Source organism: Vicugna pacos, chromosome X (assembly GCF_048564905.1).
Source record: "Vicugna pacos chromosome X, VicPac4, whole genome shotgun sequence".
Classification (NCBI taxonomy): domain Eukaryota; kingdom Metazoa; phylum Chordata; class Mammalia; order Artiodactyla; family Camelidae; genus Vicugna; species Vicugna pacos.
The window spans coordinates 55,923,002-55,948,528 of record NC_133023.1 but is presented as its reverse complement, the minus strand read 5'-3'; the positions used below and the strand labels follow the sequence as shown (position 1 = coordinate 55,948,528).

The 25,527-nt window shown below is 40.7% G+C and overlaps 1 protein-coding gene and 1 long non-coding RNA gene across 4 annotated transcripts in view; one reads left to right on the top strand and one right to left on the bottom strand.

The window, feature by feature from the left end:
• Positions 1-25,527, top strand: part of HDAC8 (histone deacetylase 8) — a 209,847-nt gene that overhangs the window by 133,099 nt on the left and 51,221 nt on the right. Inside the window, exon 10 of one of the 3 annotated variants that reach the window (XM_015251332.3) lies at positions 9,010-9,971. The exons of the other annotated variants lie outside the window; for them this stretch is intronic. Coding sequence (XP_015106818.1) covers positions 9,010-9,060 — 51 coding nt within the window. The 3' untranslated portion in view covers positions 9,061-9,971. Of the gene's footprint in view, positions 1-9,009; positions 9,972-25,527 lie in introns of those variants that run through there. 3 annotated transcript variants of the gene reach the window in all.
• The window catches only part of LOC140691766 (uncharacterized), a 302,036-nt gene that overhangs the window by 260,838 nt on the left and 15,671 nt on the right, over positions 1-25,527 (bottom strand). Inside the window, exon 2 of the long non-coding RNA XR_012067437.1 lies at positions 22,996-23,159. This is a non-coding gene — a long non-coding RNA (uncharacterized lncRNA). The remainder of the gene's footprint in view (positions 1-22,995; positions 23,160-25,527) is intronic.

Sequence of the window (25,527 nt, the reverse complement as noted above, 5' to 3'; positions counted from 1 at the left end):
TAAATAAGGAAGATTATGCAAAAAAGTTCTGAGATATAGGAAAGAACTTTAAGTAGAAAAAAAGGTTAAACAGGTGGATAATATTAGTAATTTATGATTTGTGGGATTAAAAGAAGACAAACAAAAAAACAGAATTTAAAAGCACCTCATGCGGTTGAGGATTAGAGTCAGAGTGTTCTAAGAGTCCCTTTGAGAAGAGGGTACATAGATTAGTTAACTCTGGGTTTTACTGAATTAAGTAAATATGTTAGAATTTCAAGGGTAGCCACTAAAAGAGTAGAAAAAACATAAATATCTTCTAAAGTAATAGAAGTGGGAAAATGGAATGAGGAAAAATAAATCTCGATTGATTAAAAAGGGGGGAAAACAGCAAAAATGGAAATTGCACCACCAAATAAGACAATATAAACTCCCCTCCCCCAACTCTGCTTTGCAGAATCTCTACCCCAAACTCACTACTCTGGGCAAATGCAGTGAAGAGGATGGAGGTTCCTTCTCCCTGCAGTTCTGGGGTTATGATTTCACCCAAGGAGGGACAGGCTGCTGGAATTTCTCATCTCTCCCAGCTGCATGTTGCCAAAACTCAATTCCAAGCAGGAATGGCCAAGAAGACCAGGTCTCTTTTCCCCGATTCAGCCCCCACTCTACCCTAGACAGAGCAGGCTGAGAGTACTGAGACCCTGATCACCCCTAAACCAGCTCACTCATAAGGCACACCAAGAAAAGCAATCTGAGAAAACCAGGGGCTGCCACCACCCTCCAGTGCTCATTGAGGCAGGCTGTCACTCATGGAAAGTTGTTGTCCCCAGCTCCAGAGTAGTGACATGGGGATTCATACCAGCGGAGAAAGGTCAACCATAAAGATGAAGAATACCCAGCTCTGCCTAAAGGGGCTGACTTTATATGTATGGAACAGAGAGTGGATAATTCCATGCGTAAAGGCACTGTAAAGGAAAAAAAAGCCAAAAACATGGAAATTTGGGTGGAGAACAATTAAGAGGAGACTGTTATCTCCATGATACAAGTAACAGAGCAGAGCAGCCAGTTTAAATAGAACCAGGGAGAAAGGAAAAAAGAGACCTCCTGGTATCACAGTCAACTCTGAAAGTTGAGAAGTTGTGCACAAGTACTAGGATGTTCCCACTCAGGAACAATCAGAGCAGGTCATGGAGCAAACTCTAAAGCATTGCCTGAGCTGCATACAGACTCATCAACACAGGGCAAAAACTTCACTGGCACAAGTGATTTTTAAAAAATACAACTTCTAACTAAACACTGTCTGCACAGTAAGCCACTCTGACCCAGCGGGTGACTCCTAGGAAGCCAGGCTCAAAAGTAACATCACACTCATCCCTGGTCATCTGGAAGACTGTGTTCATCGCCAAAGCTGTGACCTCTCAGGAGCCATCAGAGGGGAAACCTCCTAACTGCTAGTCCTTGGTTGAACAGGGGACAAAAAATATAACCACTGAACTGTGTTAGTAGCCTCCAAATCACAAACATATCCAATGGCAATGGTTAAAAGTAAAAATCTAACTGGTTTGGGAGGCTTAAGCACAACCTTGACAATAAGTGGTTTGTGCCAACCCAGGGGTAATCCCTAGGTAGTCAAAGTAAAAGATAAAAATGAGGGGAAAAGTCAGAGCAGGGACATCAGACTGCAGGGAGGATAAACTTCACAAAGATCATTCAAGTAGTTAAACAAATAACCAAGCAATTAAAAACCACCACCCCTGGGGTGGGGTGGGGAATCAGTATCCCATAGTTCCTACCATATATTATCTAAACTGCCAGGTTACAACAAAAAATTATGAAAAAAGTGACATTTTTCCTGGGGAAAAAATAGGAAAATGTGACCCATATAGAGAAAAAAGAAAAGCAATTTTTAAAAAACTCTCTTTGAAAAGGTTCAGATGGAGGACTTAGCAGACAGAGATTTCAAAACAGTTGTTACAAGTATGCTCAAAGAACTAAAACTAAGCATGCTTAAAGAAGTAAAGGAAGGTGTGATGGCAGTGTCTCAATAAATAAAGATTAACAATAAAGAAATGGAAATTATAAAAAAGAATAAAATGGATAATCTGGAATTGAAAAGCATAATAACAAATGAAACATTTACTAGAGGGGGGCTCTACAGTAGATTTGAATTGGCAGAAGAAAGAATCCATCAACTTGAAGATATACCAGTAGATATTATGCAATCTGGAGAACAGCAAGAAAAAATGAAGATGAATAGAGCCTCAGAGAAATGTGGGATATACATAAGTGCATCAACTTATCAACATATGCATAATGGGAGTTCTAGAGAGAAAAGCATGAAAAATATTCAAAAAGATAATTGCTGAAAACCTCTCAAATTTGATGAAAAACATTAATCTACACACCCAAGAAACACAATTCATTCTAAGTAAAGTAAACTCAAAGATCATACCCAGAGCCATCATAGTAAAACGCTGAAAGACAAAGAGAAAATCTTGAAAGCAGGAATAGAAAAAAAAGACTCATTACATACAAGGGAACCCCTATAAGATTAACAGCTGACGTCCCATCAGAAACAATGGAGTCAAGAAGACAGTAGGATGATATAGTCAAACTACTGAAAGTTATTTTTTAAAGCACAAGAATCATATATCTAGCAAAAATGAAGGTGAAATAAAGACATTCCTGGATAGGTTTTCTTTTTTGAGGAAGGCCTGTATCGCTATAAACTTCCCTCTTAGCACTGCCTTTGCTGTGTCCCATAGATTTTGAGTGGTTGTGCTTTCATTGTCATTTGTCTCAAGGTATATTTTAATTTCAGTTTTGTTTTCCTCATTGATTCATTGTTTTTTCAATAACATATTGTTTAATCTCCATGCTTTTCTTTTTTTCTCCTTTGTTTCTCTGTTGTTGATTTCCAGTTTCATGGCATTGTGGTCAGTAAAGATGCTTGAGATAATTTCTATCTTTTTAACATTGTTGAGGTTTCTTTTGTGTCCAAGTACATGATCGATCCTGGAAAATGTTCCATGTGCACTTGAAAAGAATGTATATCCTATTTTTGGGGGGTGTAATGCTCTGAAAATATCCACCAAATCTAATTTTTCTATTGTATCATTTAATTTCTCTGTTGCCTTATTTATTTTCTGTCTGGAAGATCTGTCTAGTGATGTTAATGTGGTGTTAAAATCTCCAACTATGATTGTATTCCCATCAATATCCCCCTTTATCTCTGTTAGTAATTGTTCTGTGTACTTAGGTGCTCCTATATTGGATGCATATATATTAACGAGTGTAATATCCTCATCTTGTATCACTCCTTTAATCATTATAAAATGTCCTTCTTTATCTTTCTTTATGGCCTTTATTTTATCATATATCTGATATGGGACTTGTATCTATAATATATAAAGAACTCTTACAACTCAATAATAAAAGACCAATAACTCGATTTAAAAATAGGTGAAGGATCTGAATAAATATTTCCCCAAAGAAGATAAACAAATAATCAACAAGAAAATGAAAAGATGTCCAACAATATTAGCCCTCATGAAATGCAAATCAAAACCACAGTGAGATACCACTTCATACTCACTAGGATGGCTACAGTCAAAATGACAGATAATAACAAGTGGAGGCAAAGAAATGGAACCCTCACACACTACCTACCAGTGGGAATGTAAAATGGTACAGCTGCTTTGGAAAACAGGCAGGTAGTTCTTCAAAAGCTTAAATATAGAGTTAGTTTATGACTTAGCAATTCCACTCCTGTATACCGAATGAAAACATATGTCCACACAAAAACTTATACACAAATGTTCACAGTGTTATTCACATTGGCCCAAAAGTAGAGACAACCCAGATGTCCATCAGCTGATTAATATATAAATAAAATATGGTATATCCATACAATAGAATATATTTGGCAATAAAGAGGAATGAAGTACCAGAAGTAAAGACTACAAATTATATGATTCCATTCATATGAACTGTCCAAAATAGGCAAATCTATAGAGACAAAAAGTAGGTTAGCGGTTGCCTAGGGCAACATGAGGTGAGAGGGTGGAGAATGACTGCTAATGAGTATTAGATTGTAGCATTTGCCACACCACCCAAGAATATACTAAAAGACACTGAATTAAATATGATGAAAGGATGAATTGTATGGTACATAAACTATATCTCAATGAGGCTGTTCTTTAGAGTTAAGATGGCTCAAACTAGTGTGGTATCAGTGGAGATTGTGCAAAGTGATATGAATCTGTATATATTTTGAAGGTAGAGTGAGGAGGATTTTTTGACATGTTGTGAGTGATATGAGAGAGCAAGGACTCAAAGATTTTGCTCTGACTGGAATGCTGGAGTGAGCCACTGAGATAGAGAAGACTGTGGGAGACTCAGTGTGAGCTAACAAGAGTTTGATTTGGACGTGTTGAGTTGGAGGTGTCAAGCAGGTTGAAGGAATCTGTATATCATTCGGGTGGGTGTATACACATGCACACATGCACACACACATGCACACACCTGAATGATAATGTATCTCCAACGAGTTGAACTAGCATTGCAAAATAACATGTTCGCATATGAATAGAATTTAAAACCATGAGAATGGATGCAATCACTCCAGAACGGGAGTGTGGAGAGCTTCAGAAGAGAAGGGGTCTGAGGACTGGCCCCTGGGACAGTCCAGCATTAAAATGTTGGGGAGATGAGGAAGAACCAGCAAAGAAGACTGAGAGGGAATAATCAGTGAGGGGAGAGGAAAGTAAAAAGTGTGTGCTGTCCTGGAAGCCAAGTGAAGCAGTGTTTTAAGCGGGAGGGAGTAACCAACTGTATCATACGCTGCTGAGAAATCAAGTGAGGTGAGGACTGAGATTTGACCACTGTACTTAGTAACTGTGCAGTCATGAGTGACCTTGCCAAGAGCAGTTTTGATGGAGCTCAGTGGGGAAGTCTGATTGGAATACATTTAAAGAGAGAAGATAAGGAAATAAGTCGTCTCTATACACCAGCAATAAGAATCAAAAATGCAATTTTTAAAAAGCTACTGTGGCAATGAAAATATAAGTTATCTATGAAGAAAATCTAACAAAAGATGTGCCAGAGATCCTTTATGGAAGAAATATAAAACTTTGTTGAAACAGAGAGCCATGTCCTGTTCAGGTAGGGCTACTCAAGATTGTAAAGATATCCGTTCTCTCTGAATCAATCATAGTCGATGTAATTCCAATCAAAATCCCCATAGGGTTTTTCATGGAATTTGACAAGCTGGTTCTACAATTCATATGGGAGTGCAAAGAAAATCCAAGGCATTCTTGAAGAGCAACAAGGTAGAAAAACTTACTCTGTCAGGTATTAAGATTTATCATACAGCTATTTATACTTGAAAGTGTAGCACTGGCACAGAGGTTTGACAAATAGGCCAATGGAACAGACTAAAAAACTCAAAAATAGACACACCTGTTTGGAAATTTGATATATGCCAGATAGCACTGCAGATTAGTGAGGGGAAATGATTAATTATATAATAACTAGTGTTGAGGAAATTGGTTTGCCATAAAGTGATAATAAAATTGGGGGTAGGTTGTATAGCTCAGTGGTAAAGCATGTGCTTAGCATGCTCGAGGTCCTGGGTTCAATCCCCAGTACCTCCATTAAGATAAATAAATAAATATACCTAATTATCTCCCCCCCAAAAAAGATTTTTTAAATAATAAAATTAGATTCCCATCTCACATCAAACACAAAAATCTATTGTGGGTATACTAAATAGTTTAAACTTTTAAAAGAAAATCAGAGTTCTGAAGTTCTCAACTAGCAGTACCTCCACCCAGGGAACATTTGAAAATGTATAGGAGTGTGTTGGGTCGTTATAATGACAGGAACAGTGCTAAAGGCATTTGGTACCCAGAGTCCAGGGATGCGAAGTGTCCTGCAACATGAGAGACAGCCCCACATAAAGATAAGTGTCCTGCCCCAAATGCCAGTAACCTCCCCACTCACAAAGAAACACTAAGTTAGGAGAATTTCTCTATGATATTGGGATAGGGGAAATTTTCTTTAAAGAAATACAAAAAAACACCAACCATAAAGGGAGAGAGTAATAAATGCAATGACATTAAAATGAAGTGCCTCTTTTCATTAGGGAAAAAAAACAACAGAAAGTGAAAAGACAAGCCACAAAGTGGAAGACCATATTTAGCACTCATATAACTGACAATGTATTAGTATTTGAAATATAAAAATTTCATATACCAATATATAAAAAGGGAAATCTAGAAGAAAAATGAACAAAAGATATGAACAAGCCTTTCATGGAAAAGGAATCTGAATGCCAAGAGACATGAAAAGATGCTCAACCTCATTAGGAATCAGGGAAATGCAAAATAAAATCACAAGGAATGACCAAAATGGAATTAAAATTCCATTTTAATTCACCAGATAGAAAAAAATAATGTAAATTAAACAATACTAATTTACTAATAATGTAAATTTAACAATGCTAGTGAGGATATGGAACACTTACACTTCTGGTGGGTGTGTGTATTGGACAACCAATTTGGGAAACAATTTGACGTTATCTAACAAATTTGAACATGTGTATACTTTACAACTCATTGATTCCACTCCTAGAAACAGACCTTAGAGAAACTTGGGCAAGTGTACTGGAAATAAAGTTTATGGCAACATTGTTCAGAATTGCAAAAAACAAACAAACAAACTAGAAACAACAGATGTTCATCAACAGTAGCATCTCTCTCCTGTGGTAGGCTTAGCAGTGAAGTACTAGGCAACAGTGAAAAAGAAAAACCCAGCTGCAGATGGGTTTCGTGAAAGGTTTTGTGACAGGTTCTCAGGCACAATGGCACAATTTGGAGTAAAGATAATATGCAGAAACATTTAGCATGGTACCAATATTTAACAGTTCAAAAGCAAGCAAAACTCAGGGGGAGGGTATACCTCAGTGATAGAGTGCGTGTTTAACATGCACGAGGTCCTGAGTTTATTCCCCAGTACCTCCTCTGAAAATAAACAAATAAACCTAATTACCTTCCTTGCCCAAAAAAAGGCAAGCAAAACTAAAGAGTATACTGTTTAGGGATACTTATGTATGTGGGAAGATGATGAAGAAATGCAAGGGAGCGACTTTTAAGTTCATGATCGTGGGTACCTCTGGGAGAAAGGCAGGGTGGTGTGCTGGCAAGGAACCTGTAGGGAGCTGCAGTGATGCTGGTAATGTTCTGTTAAGGCAGATGGTGGGCTCCCAGGTGTTGATTCTATTATTATGCTTCATGATTTACCTATTAAGTACATTTCAGGTAGAAATTATCTGTAAATGTGATCTACATATATTAAGCATTTTGTATGTATCTCAATTGCATCATTTCTTTAAATGAAGAATGGAGAAGAATCCCCTCCTTCTGAAACTTTCAGGCCGGGAGCTGCAGAAGAGAAAAAAACTTCCTTTTCAGTGACTGCATCTGTACCCAGCTGCAATATTGCCTTTGGAGGCACAGAGCTCCCTGGTCTCCTCATCCTGTGGGCCTCAGAGCCAAAGTCAGGCTGCAAATGGCAGGATGGCCCTTCCCCAGCTAGGTCAGGAGGACAGGAATAAGCACTGACTCTCTCATGATCAAGGCTGTGCTCAGTCACTGAGCCTGCCAACATTGTCATGGGATAGCAATTGAAACAGCCAGTAGGAAAATGCACAGACTTTGCCACAGCAGCTCCATCTGGGGGTCTCTGAAGGTGGGGGTGGGAGGGTAGACAGGAAACAGGGAGCCAGGAGAAAGAAACCTGCTGGCATCTTCACTAGCTCGTGTGACCCTGGGCGGTTCACTTCCCTTCTCCAGGCTCAGATTCCTCCCCTAGTCTTCTTTGGGGTTTAACTGGAACAGACTTCACAAAGTAGCTTCCAGCCTGAACACCAAGGATTCCAACTCTAAGGTCACTTGAGGGGAAAGAGTTTGTGCAGTTATGCTCCTAGCCTCCAGGTTGGTGAAAAATTAAGCATCTCTCTATTGACCAGATCTGTTAAGAGTATTGCTGAGTTGGCTCTCCAGGAACGTGGAAAAACAAAGCCACGTGCAGCTACAAATGGCCATTCTGGAGTCAGAAACTCCTCTTTACACAATTATCCCAGAGAATATAAATAGAAGTAGCAGCAAAATGGTCCCCAAACCTGTGTGAGCCTGTTCTCCCTCCTCCACACCGCCTTTGACTACACAGGTTTGTGTCTCTTCACACGCAGCCTCCCTTTGGCATTCTTCCTCATGTGCACGTTTTGAAGGGGAAAAGAAGGGAAGAAATCCTGTCTGTGTCAGGTTTTCCCCATATAACCTCTGTTACCTCTACATTGCTCCTCCTCTTTATAGCAGCCACTGTCTCTCCCAGAAGAGACTTGTCTGAAAGTGAGCTTTGTCATTTGGGGGCTGGACTAAGGGTTAAATTAAAGAGACAGCTGTCTATACAACTGGCTAGAATGAGAGGACAGCTCAGCAGCATTTGTGCCAGCTGCTTCTTCCTTTTCTTCCTTCTTGCTGTCTCCGTTCCACCCCTCTGGCCAGGGGTGCTGAGCTGCCAGCCTCCCTGAGCTCCTGGGAAGTTTCAAGTAGCGAGCTGGAAGCTAAGTCATAACTTCCCCTGGACCAGAGATGTTTCGGTCTCACATATGGAAGTGGAAAGGAAATCTTAAATGTACAAGCCACTTTTTAATCCCTTGGAGATAATCGCCCTCTCCTTCTTCAAAATCTTCTAGGCTTGCTTTTAAAGCCATCTTTTTGCTCTTAGCGCTTTTCCTTTTGCCCTTGAACTGTAGGTTTTTGTTTGGTTTGGTCTGGTTTTTCTCAGCAGCACTTTTGAGGAACAGCTTTAGTAAAGGAAAGAGAGGCTATGTGTTACTCTGGGTGAGTCACTGTTCTTCAGTCAATGCGGGTGAGAATCTCCAAGATTAACAAAGATTGCCAAGGGTGGCTGCTGTCCAGTACCCAAATGCTTACATAGTTTGCCTCCCCCCTCTTTCCATTTTAGGGTGAAAATAATCACGGACAAGAGGGGGAGGAGATTTATGTGAATAAATAAGATACTGTTTTACAGCCAAGGCAACATTCAGATTCTCAGCTGGCAGAAGAATTCTTGAGCCTGATCTGTAGTGAAAGCATGAGCAAACTGCTAAATGGAATGCAAAGAGAACCCTGGGCTTAATCTCCGTTCCAGTCAGTCTACAGAGGAGGTTCAGAGCAGTACTATTCCTGGAAGGCGAGGTGCTTACCCACACGCTGCCCCACCCCCAGCGTGAGAAATCCCGGGCCTCCAGGACCATGCCAGCAGCCTGGCTCTTATTTCGGCGGTCCAGTTGCTTTGGTGAAATCGGAGTGAACACTGCCTATCCCTGAAAGGACCACTCTGAAAGCGATTTATAAACTGTAAAGTACCAGGGGACGTCAGGTGGCCCTGTCACTCACCCGTTTCGGTTGTAGACTGCACTCCTTCAGTTGTCTTTTTTCATTATTGGACAAAAACCACAGAGTGTTGTGGTGAGAGGTCAGGCCCTGCCTATAATCAATCATGCACAAGGCCCAGGGCCTAGAAGCAGAAATCGGCCTTAATTCGGGATTTCCCAGTCTACACATGGAGAGCATTTGCCAGTCAGCCACCTCACAAAGACGTCAGAGACTGGTCAAGAAATGACCCTCAGAAAGTTTTGGGTGGGCAGAGGGCTTTAAAGCTTTTTGAAGGAAAAACTCTCAATTTCAACATGCCATTATTACTTCTGCCCTGAAGTAAAAGCCCTGGTGTTTATATAGCCTTTGATTCCAATGTCAAATATCGGATGACTCCTCACAGCTTTGTTCTGAAGTGGGGAGAAGGCAGTCATGCCAGCGTCGCCGACTCCAGTCGGAGGCTCTGCCTTCGGTGACTGGACGCTAAGATCGAAGAGCCAAAGGTCCATCCACGTTGCCGGCTGGGGCCTCCTTGCCCTATATTAAAGGACTTCTGTCTCTGGCTAGCACCTCACCCAGGCTCTCCATTTAGTAAACAAAGGAACTTGAAATTTGTAATAAAATTAAATTGAAAAAAAACAAGAGCTTCATCATTCCATTCACCCATCTGCCCATTGTTTATTTGGAGTGTGTACTTAACAGCACTTTCTAGAACAGAGTAATCCCTACGTAGAGACAAAGATGGCTCAAAGACCAGGGCATGGGGGTGTGGGGGGGAAGGAACATTGCATTCCTTCCCTCCCCATCCTCCTTTTCCCAGAGCCCATCCAGCTGACAGGTGCCAGAAGGGAAGAAATGTTCACAAATGTTAGTTTCCAGCCCCAAAGAAGCTGTCACGAAAGGGAGACAGAACAAGGCAGCTCATAAAATCCTTCAGCTGAGGGATGTAGCGAGACCTATCTAATTACACAAGATTAGAAACGGTTTAACTTGTTGAGAATGGGCTACATGTGAAATGAAATCAAATGACACCTCTGGCACCCTGTAATGATCCTGTGTTGGGAGGGAGGCAGGCACAAAGGGTTTGTTCACGCTATCAGTCACGCCAGTTTTTCTCATCCAACGTGTTCGACACATCTGGTTTTAATATGGTGGTCTAAGTGAAGTCAGTTAACTTTTCACCCACTGTTCTGGCCCTCCCTTTCCTTCTTCACCGTTCACTTCCATTTGTGTTGGCCTCCTCCGTCTTTCGCCCATTCCCTCCCAAGCTAACAGAGGTGGGTGAGGATTGTGCTGTGAAACTTGGCTTATCTCTGGGCTCTCGATTCTTTCACTGTTCAGAGAACGCTGACAATGATTTGAAAGCAAGACTGGTCTTTGTTGCAACTTAAATACAACAGATTTTAGCCGTGGCCTTCCACCTAATATGTTAAACTGCCAGCGCTGAATAAGAACTCCCTAAGTAATCGATGAATCACAAAACATCCTGATTTTCAAAAATTAGAGAAAGGTCATCTCAATGATTCTTAACTAGAATGCTCTGAAAATCTGGTGTTTGCCTAACTGGTTTCTAGCTAACAGAGGAGTAATTGACCATTTTGTCTCTGTGTTGGTGATTATTATACTGAAAATCTACAAGATAGGTGTGTTTCCCATGAAAGTAGAATTTTCAAACTATAAAATGAGTTTCACAAGCTATACACCTGCCTCGTCAGAATTGAAAAAGAGCTTTATTCCCCAAACACCAGAGAAAAATAGTGGGATTTTGTAAATGACTATGATTAAAAGCCAAAGTTTAGGGTTTTTTTAGTGCTTTGATACAAAAAATGTTAATAATATTTACTTGCATTTGGTCTTTTTTCACCTTCTTTAGATTTGTGCCTCACAGGATTTTGCAAACAGCAAAATTTGTAACTCTGAGCTGACAGGCATTGTCTACTGTGATTATAAGGTACAATTTAAGTTGTGTGAGAGCTTGACTCTTTAGGACCTTTTCCTGTGTTCTGAATTCTCTCTGGACTACAGATTGTCATTGGAAGGAGAGGGGCGTGAATGATCTGCAGGTCTTCTGAAAGGTGCAAAGTCTTTCAGGTGGCTTCTGATGTATTTTTCCTCTGTCTGAAAGCAATCCAACAGGGAACTTCTGTAGCAAATGCCTTAACCCCAAGAACTGACTAATAATGGACTGTTTCATGCTCTCTGGCGAGCCAGTGGGAGTGATGGTTTGGGGCACGTGTACCATCCAGTGCCTGGAACATCACAAGGATGTCTGTCTGTGTAGGGCTGCTACCTGCTGTGTGGCGCCATGAAGGGGCTAGCAGAATTGGTGTCTATAGCCTTGACCTAAGAGAAGCACCATTTTTCCTGCATTCAAAGTCAGCCAACCTTCATTAAGCACCTACTACATGCAAAGCCTTGTTAGGTTTCTGTAACACACTCTGTAATGTGTTACTAGATTTATTTTTCAAAGTGGCCAGGTGATTTCAGCAATCATTTACTGACTACTTCTATATGCAAGCATTATACTGGGGGTACCAAGATGAATCAGAGGTGTTCCCTGACTTATGAAGCTCAGTGTACAGTGTGAGAAAGAAAAACAATTACAATGGGGTGTGAGAGTAGAGGTTCTGTGCAAAGAGCTTTGTGAGTGCAGAGAAAAGAATGATGAATTCTCTCAGGAGGGCATCAGAAGGGCTCACAAAAAGGAGATGATATTTGAGCTGTATCCTAAAGGATGGGTAGGGTTTCACCAGGTAGGCAGGAGAAGGGGAAAGAGAATTACAAGCAGAGGGAACAGCATGTGCAAAAGCTCATTAAAGCATATTGAACAATTCTTTGTACCATCACTTGAGAGGACACATATAAGTTGTACTAATGCTGAGTTTGGATTTTTTTTTTTCTCACGATTATATCGCCATTTTTAAATTCAGGACATGATTTTTTTTTGCTTCTTTTTGTTTGTTTGGGGGGGTTTGCATTTTTTGGTTTTGGTTTTTGGATGTGGTTTTTTGGGGTTTTGATTTTTGGCGCTTTTTGGGGGGTTTTTTGGCTTTTGGGGTTTTTTTTTTTTTGGTTTTTTGCAGTGTTCCAGGGCATGATTTTTTTTTACATTTTTTAATCGAGTTATAGTCATTTTACAATGTTGTGTCAATTTCCAGTGCAGAGCACAATTTTTCAGTTATACATGAACATACATATATTCATTGTTGCATTTTTTTCACTGTGAGCTACCACAAGACCTTGTATATATTTCCCTGGGCTATACAGTATAATCTTGCTTATCTTTTCTAAATATGCCTGTCAGTATCTACAAATTTTGAACCCCCAGTCTCTCCCTTCCCACTCTCCTCCCCATTGGTAACCAGAAGTTTGTATTCTATGTCTATGTGTCTGTTTCTGTTATGTATTTATGTTCTTTTTTTTCTTTTTAGATTCCACATATGAGCAATCTCATATGGTATTTTTTCTTTCTCTTTATGGCTGACTTCACTTAGAATGACATTCTCCAGGGACATCCATGTTGCTGCAAATGGCATTATGTTGTCAGTTTTTATGGCTGAATAGTATTCCATTGTATAATATACCACTTCTTCTTTATCCAGTCATCTGTTGATGGACATTTAGGCTGTTTCCATGTTTTGGCTATTGTAAATAGTGCTGCTAGGAACATTGGGGTGCAGGTGTCATCCTTCTGGATATAAGCCCAGGAGTGGGATGACTGGGTCATATGGTAAGTCTATTCCTAGTCTTTTGAGGAATCTCCATACTGTTCTCTACCAAACTGCATTCCCACCAACAGTGTAGGAGGGTTGTCTTTTCTCCACAGCCTCTCCAGCATTTGTCCAGGACATGATAGTTTAAGGCAATGAAAAGAAAAGACCTGATAGATTCAAAAGTCCTTATTAAGTTGTGATGCTTACCTAGTATCTTGCCCATAGCAGGCTCTCAATACATGCTTGCTGAATGATGAGTTCCATATTGCTTTCTATTTATAAATTACTACTCTGTCAAGGATTGGCTTCCAGAGCAAAACTTCCGCCTGTGACTTTGGAATGGATGTTCACAGTTCTGCTCTCTGTCACCCCAGCCTCCTCTACTCTTGAGAAGTATGTCTCTGCCACTGAACCTTAATTGGGTTGATGAGCAGCAGGGAAAACTACCCTTGCTTTGAATCCTCAGTAACCCAGATTTCTACTTGGAGGACCTCTATGAAATTGGAATCCCCTCAAAATGCCATTTGAATGGGACAGTCCTCATGTTGATGACATAGGGGATTGCTATCCTAGTAACTTTAGTGATCCTGGCTAATATGAATAGGTACACCTCACATTTTAAATTTTATAGTAGAACCTAAATGTGATTGATCAAACACTTTATTTGGCAATAATAAAGATATGGCTTGTCTGCCCTGAACAGCCTTGACAGTGTTAACGTGGTGCTGTCTGTTCTTTTTGGTTAAGAAAGAGAAGATAAATTTTCATTATTTTTATAAATTATGCAATAACCTTTAGGGTAGTAATAAATTTTTACCTTGACAATCACCAGAGAACAGATGACAGAGAATGTAGTTAGACATAAACCATTTGCAAATTACACACAAGTACACTTGTAACCCTTTTATTGGGTGTCTGGATCCAGTCTTGGGGAGAATTCTCACCAGGGAATCTTGTTTCATTGTGAATCTAATATGTATTAAAAAGGGGGAGAAAGGCAGAGGGTATAGCCCAGTGGTAGAGTGCCTGCTTAGCATGCATGAGGTCCTGGGTTCAATCCTCAGTACCTCCATCAAAATAAGTAAATAAATCTAATTACCTTCCCAAAAGAAAGAAAGAAAGAGAAAAAGAGAGAGGAAGAAAGGAAGGAAGGAAAGGAAGGAAGGAAAGGAAGGAAGAACATGTATTAGAAAAATGCTTCTTCAGTTCCAAACCTTAGAAGCTATGTGACTGGCTCTTTCAGGCCTAATCTCTATAGCTACACCTTTCTAGAAGCCACAGTACCAGGCCACAGAATGTACTCTCTTTCAGCCCCTCCATTGAACTGGGTAAACTGTTTCCACTAGGAGTTATTAAGTGCTTCCTAGAGCCAGGCACAGTGCTAGGTTCTAAGAACGCAGAAGTAAATAAGACAGCTACATCCCCGCCCCATGGCACCCTAAGCCTAGTCAAGTGGCTCATATTCTCTTTGGGGTCACAGTCCCTTTTCAAAATCTGATTCCGACTGGCCTTATGACACTACTTAAGTATTAGGGTGGCAGCTTCCTGTTTCCCCAAAGAAAGGCAAGAACTTTTGTCCCTGTTGAATGGAGTCTTGTGAAATCCAGTGTGAGAGGTTATTCCTTCTATTTTTTTTTTTGCACGTATTTTTTGTTTGTTTTGGGGAGGAGGTAATTAGGTTTATTTATTTATTTATTTACTTACTTACTTAATGGAGATACTGGGGATTGAACCCAGGACCTCATGCATGCTAAGCTCTACCACTGAATCTATTTACCCTCCAACCAAGGTTATTCTTTCTAGACGTTAACTTTTATCCTCTTCGGGAGCCTGTAGCATGGTAGAAAGAATGTGGCCTCCTGAGCCAGTTTGGGATTATGATCCTCTAACTAGCAGTGGGACCTTGGGTAATTTACCCAGTTTCTCACAATCTCAGTGTCCTCATACGCACTATGCAGGGTGGTTTTGGAGATCAAATGAGTCCGTGTGCATGAAGCACCTCACTCAAAGTTGGTGCTCCAATACACATTAGTAAGTGAGAAAATGAGATCTTGAATCCAAGTTTTTCTGACTCAAAAACCTAGTCTCTCTGCTTCCTCACAAAGGCTCTGAAAATACTGGCTTATATTTAAGTCTCACCAAAACTCCATAAGGAAGGGAAGAAATACCACAGCTGAAGAAACAAATGGATAGAAAGAGAGAAATATGCTAATTTGTTGAGAGACACTTAGGACATCTGTGACAAAGCTGACATCAACTGCAATCTCAGTATCCTTTTCTAGCTATGAACACTCAGCATATCTCCCTGTGCGGTTGTATCCTTTCCTTCTATAAGCATTTATTGACTACCAACAGGTGCCCAACTTGGTTGTATGTGCTTCTGGTGATTTAAAAGACATGACCCATGACTTCTAGGAACTTACAGCCTAGTTGGGAGGCAGAAGCTGTGCCCAACAAACAATTAGAGAAAAACTGTATAAGGCAGTGCATAAATAATGACCAATACTATAGCCAAAATTAGGTGCATTAATCAGCGTGGGCCGCCGTAACAAAATACCATAGACTGGACAGCATCAGCAACAGAAACTTATATTCTCACAATCTGGAAGCCAGAAGCCCAAGATCAAGGTGCCAGCATGGTCAGTTTCTGATGAGGGCTCTCTTCCTGGCTTGTAGATGACTGCTTTCTCACTGTGTCCTTACATGGGAGGGAGAGAGAAAGAGAGAAAGCTCTCTGGTGTCTCTTCTTATAAGGGCACTAATCCCATCATGAAGGCCCCACCTTCATATAAACCTAATTATCTACCAAAGACTCCATCTCCAAATACAGTCACACTGAATGGTTAGGGCTCCAACATATAAATTAGGGTCAGAGGGACACAGTTCAGTCTATAGCACTAAGTGTTATGACCATGAGGGCATGACTTCTCTTTGCTTAATTAAAAATTTTGTTAACACTACTAACATTTTAAAATCTTAATACATAGTATAGTTATTAAGGCTGTTTTTCAAACAAGATGTATTCCAGTCACCATATTGTCACTGCTGTGGTTTATACCCACATCAACTCCTGCCTGGACCATTACAGTAGTCTCATTCACTCATTCATTCATTCAACAAGTAGTGTGTGCTTACTTTGTGCCACACACTTGGGTATCCAGTTTTAAGAAGGTTGGTATGAATCCTACCCGTAAGTGCTTACACTTCAGCTGAGGTATAGCATTAAAAACTCAGTTACCAACTTAATTATTTAAACCCAGTTGAGATGAGTGCTACCCAGTAGAAGTAGAGGAAGTTGAGAGCATATGACATGAAAAGGTGCTCTAATCTGGGGAAACATCGGAGAAAGTGCACTGAGGTTAAAGCTGAGCTCTGAAGACCAAGTGGAGGCGATTAAGCAAGAGCCTAGAAGAAGGGCTTTCCGGGCGGAGGAAGCACCCTGTGTGAAGGCCTTAGGAGAGAGTAGAGCAGTGCTTCCTTGAAGAACTGAAGGAGAGACAGTAAGGCCAGTGATGGGAAATCCAGGGATAACAGGTGAGGTTGGAGAGGTAGTCATGGAACCGGTTATTACAGAACCTTTTAGGCTATGGCAAGGACTTACAACTTCTGTGAACCAAATAGTGGGCAGCTATTGAAGGGTTTTAAACAAAGGACAGACAAGACAAGATGTGTATGTGTGTGCCCATACGTGCATGTGCGTGGTGTATGTGTATTAGTCTGCTCTTACTGCTAAAACAAAATTCCACAGACTGGGTGTCTTCAACAATAGAAATTTATTTTCTCACAGTTCTGGACGCTAGTTGTCCCAGATCAAAATCCAGTAGGGTCTGTTCCTGGTAAGAGCTTTCTTCCTGGTTTGCAGACAGCCACTTTCTTGCTGTGTCCTCATGTGGCCTTTCCTCAGTACATGCACACAGAGAGAAAGGAAGAGGGAAAGGGAGGAGAAAAGGGAAAGAGAGGGGGAGTGCACGAGGGAGAGAGTGAGAATGGGAGCAAGTTCTGATGTCTCTCCTTTTAGGGCACTAATCCTATGGGATCAGGGCCCTACCCTTATGACATCATTTAACCTTAATTACTTCCTTATTCTTTTTTTTGGAGGGGGGTTGGGGAGTAATTAGGTTTGTTTATTTGTTTGTTTGTTTTAATAAAGGTAATGGGGATTGAACCCAGGACCTCATGCATGCTAGGCATGCACTCTATCACTGAGCTATACCCTCCCCCTTCTTTATTCTTAATATAGTCACACTGGGGGTTAAGGTTTCAATATATGAATTTGAGGAGGACACAGTTTAGTGTATAGCAGTGTATGTGTGTTTAATCACCCTGGCCTTTTTGTAGGCAATAGATTAGAGAGGCACACTGGTAGAACAAAAGAGACCAGTTAGCAGGCTGTTGTGGTGGTCTAGATTCCAAATGCATTTGGAGGTAGAACAACAAGTCTTGCTGATGAATTATATGTAGGGCTGAACGAGAGGGAAGTGTCATGGAGGAAATCAAGGTTCTTTCTTGGGCAACTGAGTGAATGGTTGACAAAGAGAACACCAGAGAAAGAGATGTAGGGATGGAGACATCACTGCAGCACAACTGGTCTCCCTCCCTTCAGTTTTTCCCTCCACAACCCATCCTTCATGTCAGTTATTTTTGAGCAATGCAACTTTTATCATGTTATGCCCCTGCTTCAAACACAATACAACACACACACACAACACACACACACACACACACACACACACACATCCTCCCAGAGGTTACAGGTCCCAAATTCTTAGCAGAGTACACAGGATCCTTCTAGATTGGACCCTAATCTATTTTTACCACTGCTCTGAACCATGGTTCCAGCCATGCCTTTGACCAAGATATTCCTACCCCAGGAATCTCCTTCCTCCCAAATGGCTGCCTGATAAAATCCTACTGTTCCTTCAAGCTCCAACTCCCATGTCATTTGTCTGTGAAGTCCTCCCTGGCCACCACTCCCCTCCATAGTCAATCATGTCTTTCTGTGAGACCCTATAGCACCTGACACATGTACTGACTGTTCCTGATTTACGATCATCCATCTTACAATTTTTCAACTTTATGGCAGTGTGAAAGTGATATGCATTCAGTAGAAGCCATACTTCACATTTTGAATTTTGATCTTTCCCCAGGATAGCAATATACAGTATGATACTCTCTGGTGATGCTGGGCAGTGCAGCGAGCTGCAGCTCCCAGTCAGCCGCACAATCACAAGAGGAAACAACCAATACCCTAAGACACATTCTTTATACAACCATTCTGTTTTTAGTACAGTATTCAATAAATTCCATGAGATAGTCAACACCTTATTATAAAATAGGCTTTGCATTAGACGATTTTGCCCAACTGTAGGCTAATGTAAGTGTTCTGAGCATGTTTAAGGTAGGCTAGGCTAAGCTATGATATTCAGTAGGTTAGATGTATTAAATGCACTTTCAACTTAAGATATTTTCAACTTGCAGTGGGTTTATTGGGATATAACCACATTGTTAAGTCGAGGAATATCTGTGGTTATCTGAGACTTTATTGTATTGCATTGCAATTCATTTGCTCATCTGTTGCCCCCAACTAAACTAAGTGCAAGGGCAAAAACTGTCTGATGCTTCCCTGCATCCCCAGGTCCTACCACAGTGCCTGGAAACAAGTAAATACTCATATATAATAATGATGATAATAATAATATCGAACACTCATAGAGTAATTACAAGGTGCTGTTCACTGTTCTAAGTGTTTTAGATGCATTCACTCATCTGTATCCTCAACAAGTCTATGATTAGCTCCGTTTCACAGATGGCTTGCCCAAGTTGGCAGAGTGAATAACTGGCAGGGCCAGGATTCAGACTCAGGCAGGCTGGCTCTGGAGTCCTAAGCTCCTCGCCATGGCACTGCACAGCACAACCTCACAGTGTTTCTTGTTCAAATGATTCGCTGTTGTTCTTCAGACTCTTTCCAGCAGGGCGGTCTTCCTCTCTTCCCACTCCACTGTTTTGCTATCTGTTTATTTACTGGGCGCCTAGGAGCTGCTTTGCAGATGGCTCCAGGGACTAGTGGGATTTCTGTATGAAAACCAGGGGCTACAGCAGGAAGCACTACAGAAACACCCCCCACCTTCCCCTTTCTCTGACTACCCAACTCCTCACTCCCCAGATACCTGCTGCCTTCTGCCTTAAGAAGTCAAAGGGCTTTCCTCTTTCCTCCCAGTCTTGTTTTTCTATCCTACTTGGCTGCCAGCTCCTCCCTGCCCAGCCTTTTCTCATCTAGGAACTCGGCTTAGTTGACTCCTGCGAACTCCAGTTCACACACAGGCTCAAATGAAGTGTTTGCCCTGTGATGCCCCCAACTGGCCTATCTCATTTTGCTCTGCCTGATATTTTGTGTTGTTTAGCTTTGTTTTTGAGGCAGAGTGGAGTTTTGGGTTTGATTCCCTCAAGAGAGAGAAGTCCCCGCCTTTCTACTCTGAGCTCTTGCTAGCTCAGCTCCAGGGTGGAGCTCTTACCACCACCCCCAAGGCTGATAGAGCAAATACAAACAGAAGGTGGCAGGCAGAATAACAACTGCACAATTCTGTTTATTCCACTGCCCCCACAACACACACCTGTCATTCCTTCAGCATTTAGGGACTTGCTTTGCTGCTGTTTTATTTAGATTTTGAAAAGTTTTAGAAAGGTAAAGGTGTAAAAAAGTGGTTCCTGGAGCCAGATACACCAACCACTTACTGTGTGACCCAAGGAATTTATTTAACCTCTCTGTGCCTCAATTTCCTCATCTATAAATTGGAGCTATTATAGTACCTACTTCATAGGTTGTTTGTAAGGCTATAATGACTCAACCCATGTGAAACACTTAGAAATATACCTGATACATAGTAAGTGCTCAGGAAAATTAGCTAGCATTATTTTTAAATGCAGTCTACTAGCAGAGAAGAAATTACCAAAGGCATGTATTTCCACCATTCAGAATTGAAATTGGTTAAGATTTTATCCCAGCTTTATGTCTTTTCTTAAAAATAAATTATTACAGATAAGTTGACTCTTCCATGACCCTCATCCCCAGTCCTATTCTGCTCCTGACTCCCCAAAGGCATCCATCATCAAGAACTTGATGTGTATCTATTTCATTTTCACAGTAATCAGAAATTAGATATGGTATCAAGGGAGAGGGGTGGAGCAATGAGTTTTATGTTTGGGTTTTTTTTTTTTACACAGATGGTACCATAACGTGCAAATTGTTTTGCAACCTGCTTTTTTCATTCAATGTTGTTTTCGAGATCCAGTCACATAGATCTAGTTCAGTCCATTTAACTGCTCTATGGTATCTCACTGTATGGCTATTCTGTTTTATTAATCCATTCACATCTGTATGGACAAGTGGATCAGTCCTGATTTTTTGCCACTGAATTTACTCCATTGCAGTGAACATTCTTAAACTTGTCTCTTTGGGCACATGTGCAAGTTTCTGAAGAGCACAGCACTGCAAATGGAACGCCAGGGCAGTTCAGGGCTTTGGGAAGCTGGGGTGGGGGGAGGGCGGGGCTCCTTCCCTTTTTCAATTTTTCTAGTCACCGTAGACTGGCAGAGGCAGTAGAGTACAGTGAGTAAGAGCACAACCTGGTCTCCAATAGATCTAGGCTCAAATCCCAGTACTATTACTTCCTAAGCTGAACAATTCTTGTGCCTCAGTTTCCCTATCTGTAAAATGAGGAGACTAGTACACACCTCATAAGGTTGTTGTGTGCATTAAATTTAGGGTGCTTTAGTGACTAAAACATGGCAAGCCATTATTCCTTTTTTACTGCATTTTATCACATATTTTTCCCCTCAATTATGAGACTAGACCTTTTGTAAAGTGTCAGCAACATGAATAGAAAAAAAATAGCAGAAAGACATTCATTCAAATGTTAACTGGTGTTAGAAATATGAGTGATCTTTTTTACTTTGTGCTCTTTTATATCTTCCAAGTTTTCTCCAAATGAAAAGTATTACCTTTGAGATGAGAAAGCAAAATCACAGTAAATGCAATTTTTCATGAAAAAGAATAGAAAGGAATTGAGGGTTTTTTTTTAAAAGAATTTCTCTTCTGGTAAGCAGAAGCACTGTGAGAAGAGTGAAAGAGGTCTTAGGGAGTAGTTTTATAAAAACAATTTTAGAAAAAATCCAAATGCTTACAAGTAGAGATTTGGTCATTGTGAAATGATCTCCAAGATAATATGGTTACATGAAAGGACAAGTTCGGGATAGTGTATAAACTATGTTACCATACTGAGTGAAAGTTATATTTTTATGCTTACATATGCAGTCTATCTCTTGAAAGAGTCCCAAAAACGCTGGTAAGGGAACTGGGTGTCAAGGGCATAGCAGAGACTTATTCTTTTAGTAAATATCCTTTTCTACCTCTGGAATTTTATACTGTCTGCATCTCTTACTGACTCAGATTTTTTTTAATTAAAAAAAATGTAAGTAGCTTATGGTAGAATTGAACGGGCTTTTTGCAGTTTTTGTCAGGATCTTCTCAACTGCCGCTAATCTAGCTTCCAAAGTTAGGGGAAAGAAGCTAGATCAGAGCTCTGACTTGCCCTGGAATCCGGCTTGAGGGCCTGTATTCACAGCAGCTCTGCTGCTGCCTACCCTCAATGAAAAAATGATTCTGTTATCCAGGCACAAAGGGGTGGAAAGTGGTTTTCGGAGAGCATAACAGCCCGAGTAGAGAGAGGAGTGAGTGCATATGTGTGTGTGTGTGTGTGTGTGTGTGTGTGTGTGTGTGTGTGTCTACGCAACTATAAACCATTATGTGAAAAATGTCAGGTGGTGAGTGGTAAGAGATGTAGCTGGAGAGGTGTGTTGGAGCCAGGCAATGAAACCAATGTTCTATGAGTCATGCTAAGGAGCTTAGACCTTTCTATCAAAGATGTGGTGTCAAAGAAGGATTGACAGTAAGGAAATAACAAGATCCAGTTTGTAATTTTGAGAGTTTACATGGGCTGCTGTACAAAAGGTGACTTTGAGAGATAGGAAGAGCAGCTCAGCAGCAAAGAGATGATGAAGGCCTGAATTGAAAGGGGGAGCTGAGGGAGGGGGAGGATAGAGCTCAGTGGTAGAGCACATGCTTCAGCATGTATGAAGTCCTGGGTTCAATCCCCAATACTGCCATTTAAATAAGTAAATAAATAACTAAATCTAATTAACTCCTCCCAAAAATATTTTTTAAAAAAGAAAGGGGGTGTGAGGATTTGAACCCTGGCCTGCCTGACTCCAAAGAGCAAATGTTATTTCTCCATATGACACACTGCCTGAAGAAATGAGCAACTGAGTTCCTTTATACCAGCTTTCCACTCACTAACACCAGAATTATTACCAGCAGATCTATGTCTTCATTTACACTAAGACAAAAAGGAAAAGGTCACTTCTTAATAAATGCCATGGATTCACAAAAGCAACTCCTTTGAAAGGAGGAAATCTTGAAAGACATGCTGTCACCTTTCTGGTTTGGCTATTTTCATTAAGTACTCTTGCTTACAACATCTTGAGGAAACAGGAAGTTTGCATCTTTCCTCCTTCTTTAAATATTTTGTTTTTCTATTAGTATAAATTGCCCAGGATAGTTTATATTTTAGGCATTGAAACTTTGAAAGAAGGGTATCATCCTTGAATTCCCAATTTCCTCCCCAAAATTGGAATATGAATAACACTAACATTGCAATTGACATAGTTTAATCTTTGATGATTCAAAAGGCAATTCATGAATCCAGGGTGTCTCAGTCAGTGTTAAGAATATCATTATCATAAGCCCCTAATAGAAAGGGCAAAGTTTACTTATGTTCTATCTATGCTTAGTACCTAGTACATACCAGACTTTCGATGAATGGATGGGTGTTTGGAGAGTTGGATGGACAGACAGATGGATAGATGAATGGATGGATGTTAGAGGACTGTGGCAGTAGAGTGGATAGACTCTTCTGATCCTGTAGCTTTCCTACTACCATCTTGCATGTCTTGCTTTTGCTTCTTTTTCCTATAAGTAGAACACAGAATAGCAAGGCTGAGAAGATTGTTTCTGTGGGAGATTTGGAGGCAGAAGAGGGAAGAAATCATTTAATGACCCTTAATTTTTTTTGGAAAACAGTTTTATCAAGACATAATTCTCATAGCACAAAATTCACCCATTTAATGTGTGAAATAGAGTGGTATTTAATATATTTACAGAGTTGTGCAATCATTACCACAATCGAATTCCAGAACATTCTTGTCCCCCCTAAAAGAAATCCCATACCCACTAGCAGTCAATCTCCATCACTCTTCTCACAACCCTAGCAACCACTAATCTACCTTCTGTCTCTATAGATTTGCCTATTCTGGACATTTCATAGGAATGGAATTCCACAATACATGGTCTTTTATTACTGGCTTCTTTCACTCCACATAATGTTTTCAAGGGTCATCACATGGTAGTGCATATTAGTACTTCCTTTCTTTTTATTATATAGGAGCTTTCTGAGCCAGTAATTCGTGATTCGGGTTATCCCACCATTTCCTACATTTTGCACAAGTAAAGGAATTCATCTGAAACTGAAGAGAAGCCAGCATGCATACAAACCAGAATGAATGAGATTACGGCCATCCTCATCTTTGGCAGTGGCACAATTCTGCTGAGCCAAAGATCTGTCTTAATAGGGTGGCGGGCCCAAGTTATGTGTCGTGACCTCCTGTTGGCACTGGTAGAGTCTGGGAAGGACTCATGGGTGCTGGTATAATGACATGAGGCAAGTGCTTGTGTTTCTGGCTTGCGCAGACCTTGGGTGCAATTCCTCATCTTCAGACATCTGAGAAAAGTATGTCGGGGATCTCCTGGTTCCATTCGTTCTGTTTGCCAGTGGGCAGAGTACACTGCACGGTGCAGACAGGTTAGACAGTTTATTGTAGGCTGATGAAAGCAGATTAAAAAACCATCAGCTTGGTGGGAAACTAGCTCAGAATCCAATCCAAATGTCAGATGAAATATTTACACAGCCAGGAGATAAACCAAGGGAAACAGTGTGCCCTTTGTGTGTGCCTCTGAGTGTGCAGGCACACACAGAGCTGCTGACCATTTGTCAACTTCCAAGATTTATTCTGCTGCTTCTGGCAAGGGACAGCCTAATGATTTAATAGCTTGTCAACACCTACACAGAGAAACAAGGACTGGCACTTCCTCATTTCTTATTTTCTTTGCTTTAAATAGGAATTCCTATTCTAAGTCACTGGAACCTGGAAATCAGACTGTCAGGTTTCTCTTGACTTGAGTGCACAGTTCCTGAATCTGAGCATGATGAATGTTATAACTTTCCTGTTATACAAACACAGGGTTGCTACCCTTTCAGAAGAACCCATTGAGTTCCTGTCCTAAAGCCTGAGTGTTTGCTTCAGACCGTTGCCGTGAGCCAATTTCAAATGGAGTGAAACTGTTTTGTTTCTGTTCCATGAACCTCTTGAGTTGAATGCCTGATTGAGCAAGCCAGTGCCTAGCTGCCACATTTACATTTGAGATGGAGAAGTTATTTAGAGGATTTAATATGAAAGAAAACTGGACTTCTTGCGCAGAGTATTATTCTCCAGGCATCCTCTGGCAGTTGTAAGTTCCCTGAAAGCAAGGACCATGTCCTCTTCAGCTCAGCAAATCCCACAGTGCTGAGTATAGCGTCTGGCACACAATCACCTTACAGGACTGATTTTCAGACAATTCAACCATGATCTAGAGAATACAATGACAGCTTTACCCAGAGAGTTACATTTTCTATTAGAAACTACCTTGGATACACTGGGTATTTATCCCAAAGAAAGGTAGCATAGCAAATTGGTATACACCTTTACTTCTTAAGCTTCAGTATGCATGTGAATTACCTAGGGCTTGTTAAATGCAAATTCTGATCCTGTAAGTCCAGGGTGGAGACTGAGATTGTGCCTTTCTTGCAAGCTCCCAGGTGAAACACTTCTGCCTGTCCAGGGACCACACTTTGAGTACCAAGGATCTAGAGCTATCTTGTCCAATATGGTAACCACTAGCACTTGGAATGTGGCTAGTACAAACTGAGATATGCTGTAAGTATAAAATGCACATCAGATTTCAAAGAGTTAGTAAGAAAAATGTGAAATACCTCACTAATAATTTTATACTGATTATATGTTGAGATGATATATTTTGACTACATTGAGTTAAAATATGTTTCTAAAATTAATTTCACCTGTTTCTTTTTACATTTTTAATGTGGCTACTCAAAAAAAATTTATATATGTTGCTCATGTTATATTTCTCCTAACCAGCACTAGTCTAGAGCAAGGGTCAGAAAACTTTTTCAGTAAAGGGCCAGGTGATAAATAGTTCAGGCTTTTTAGGCTATATGGTT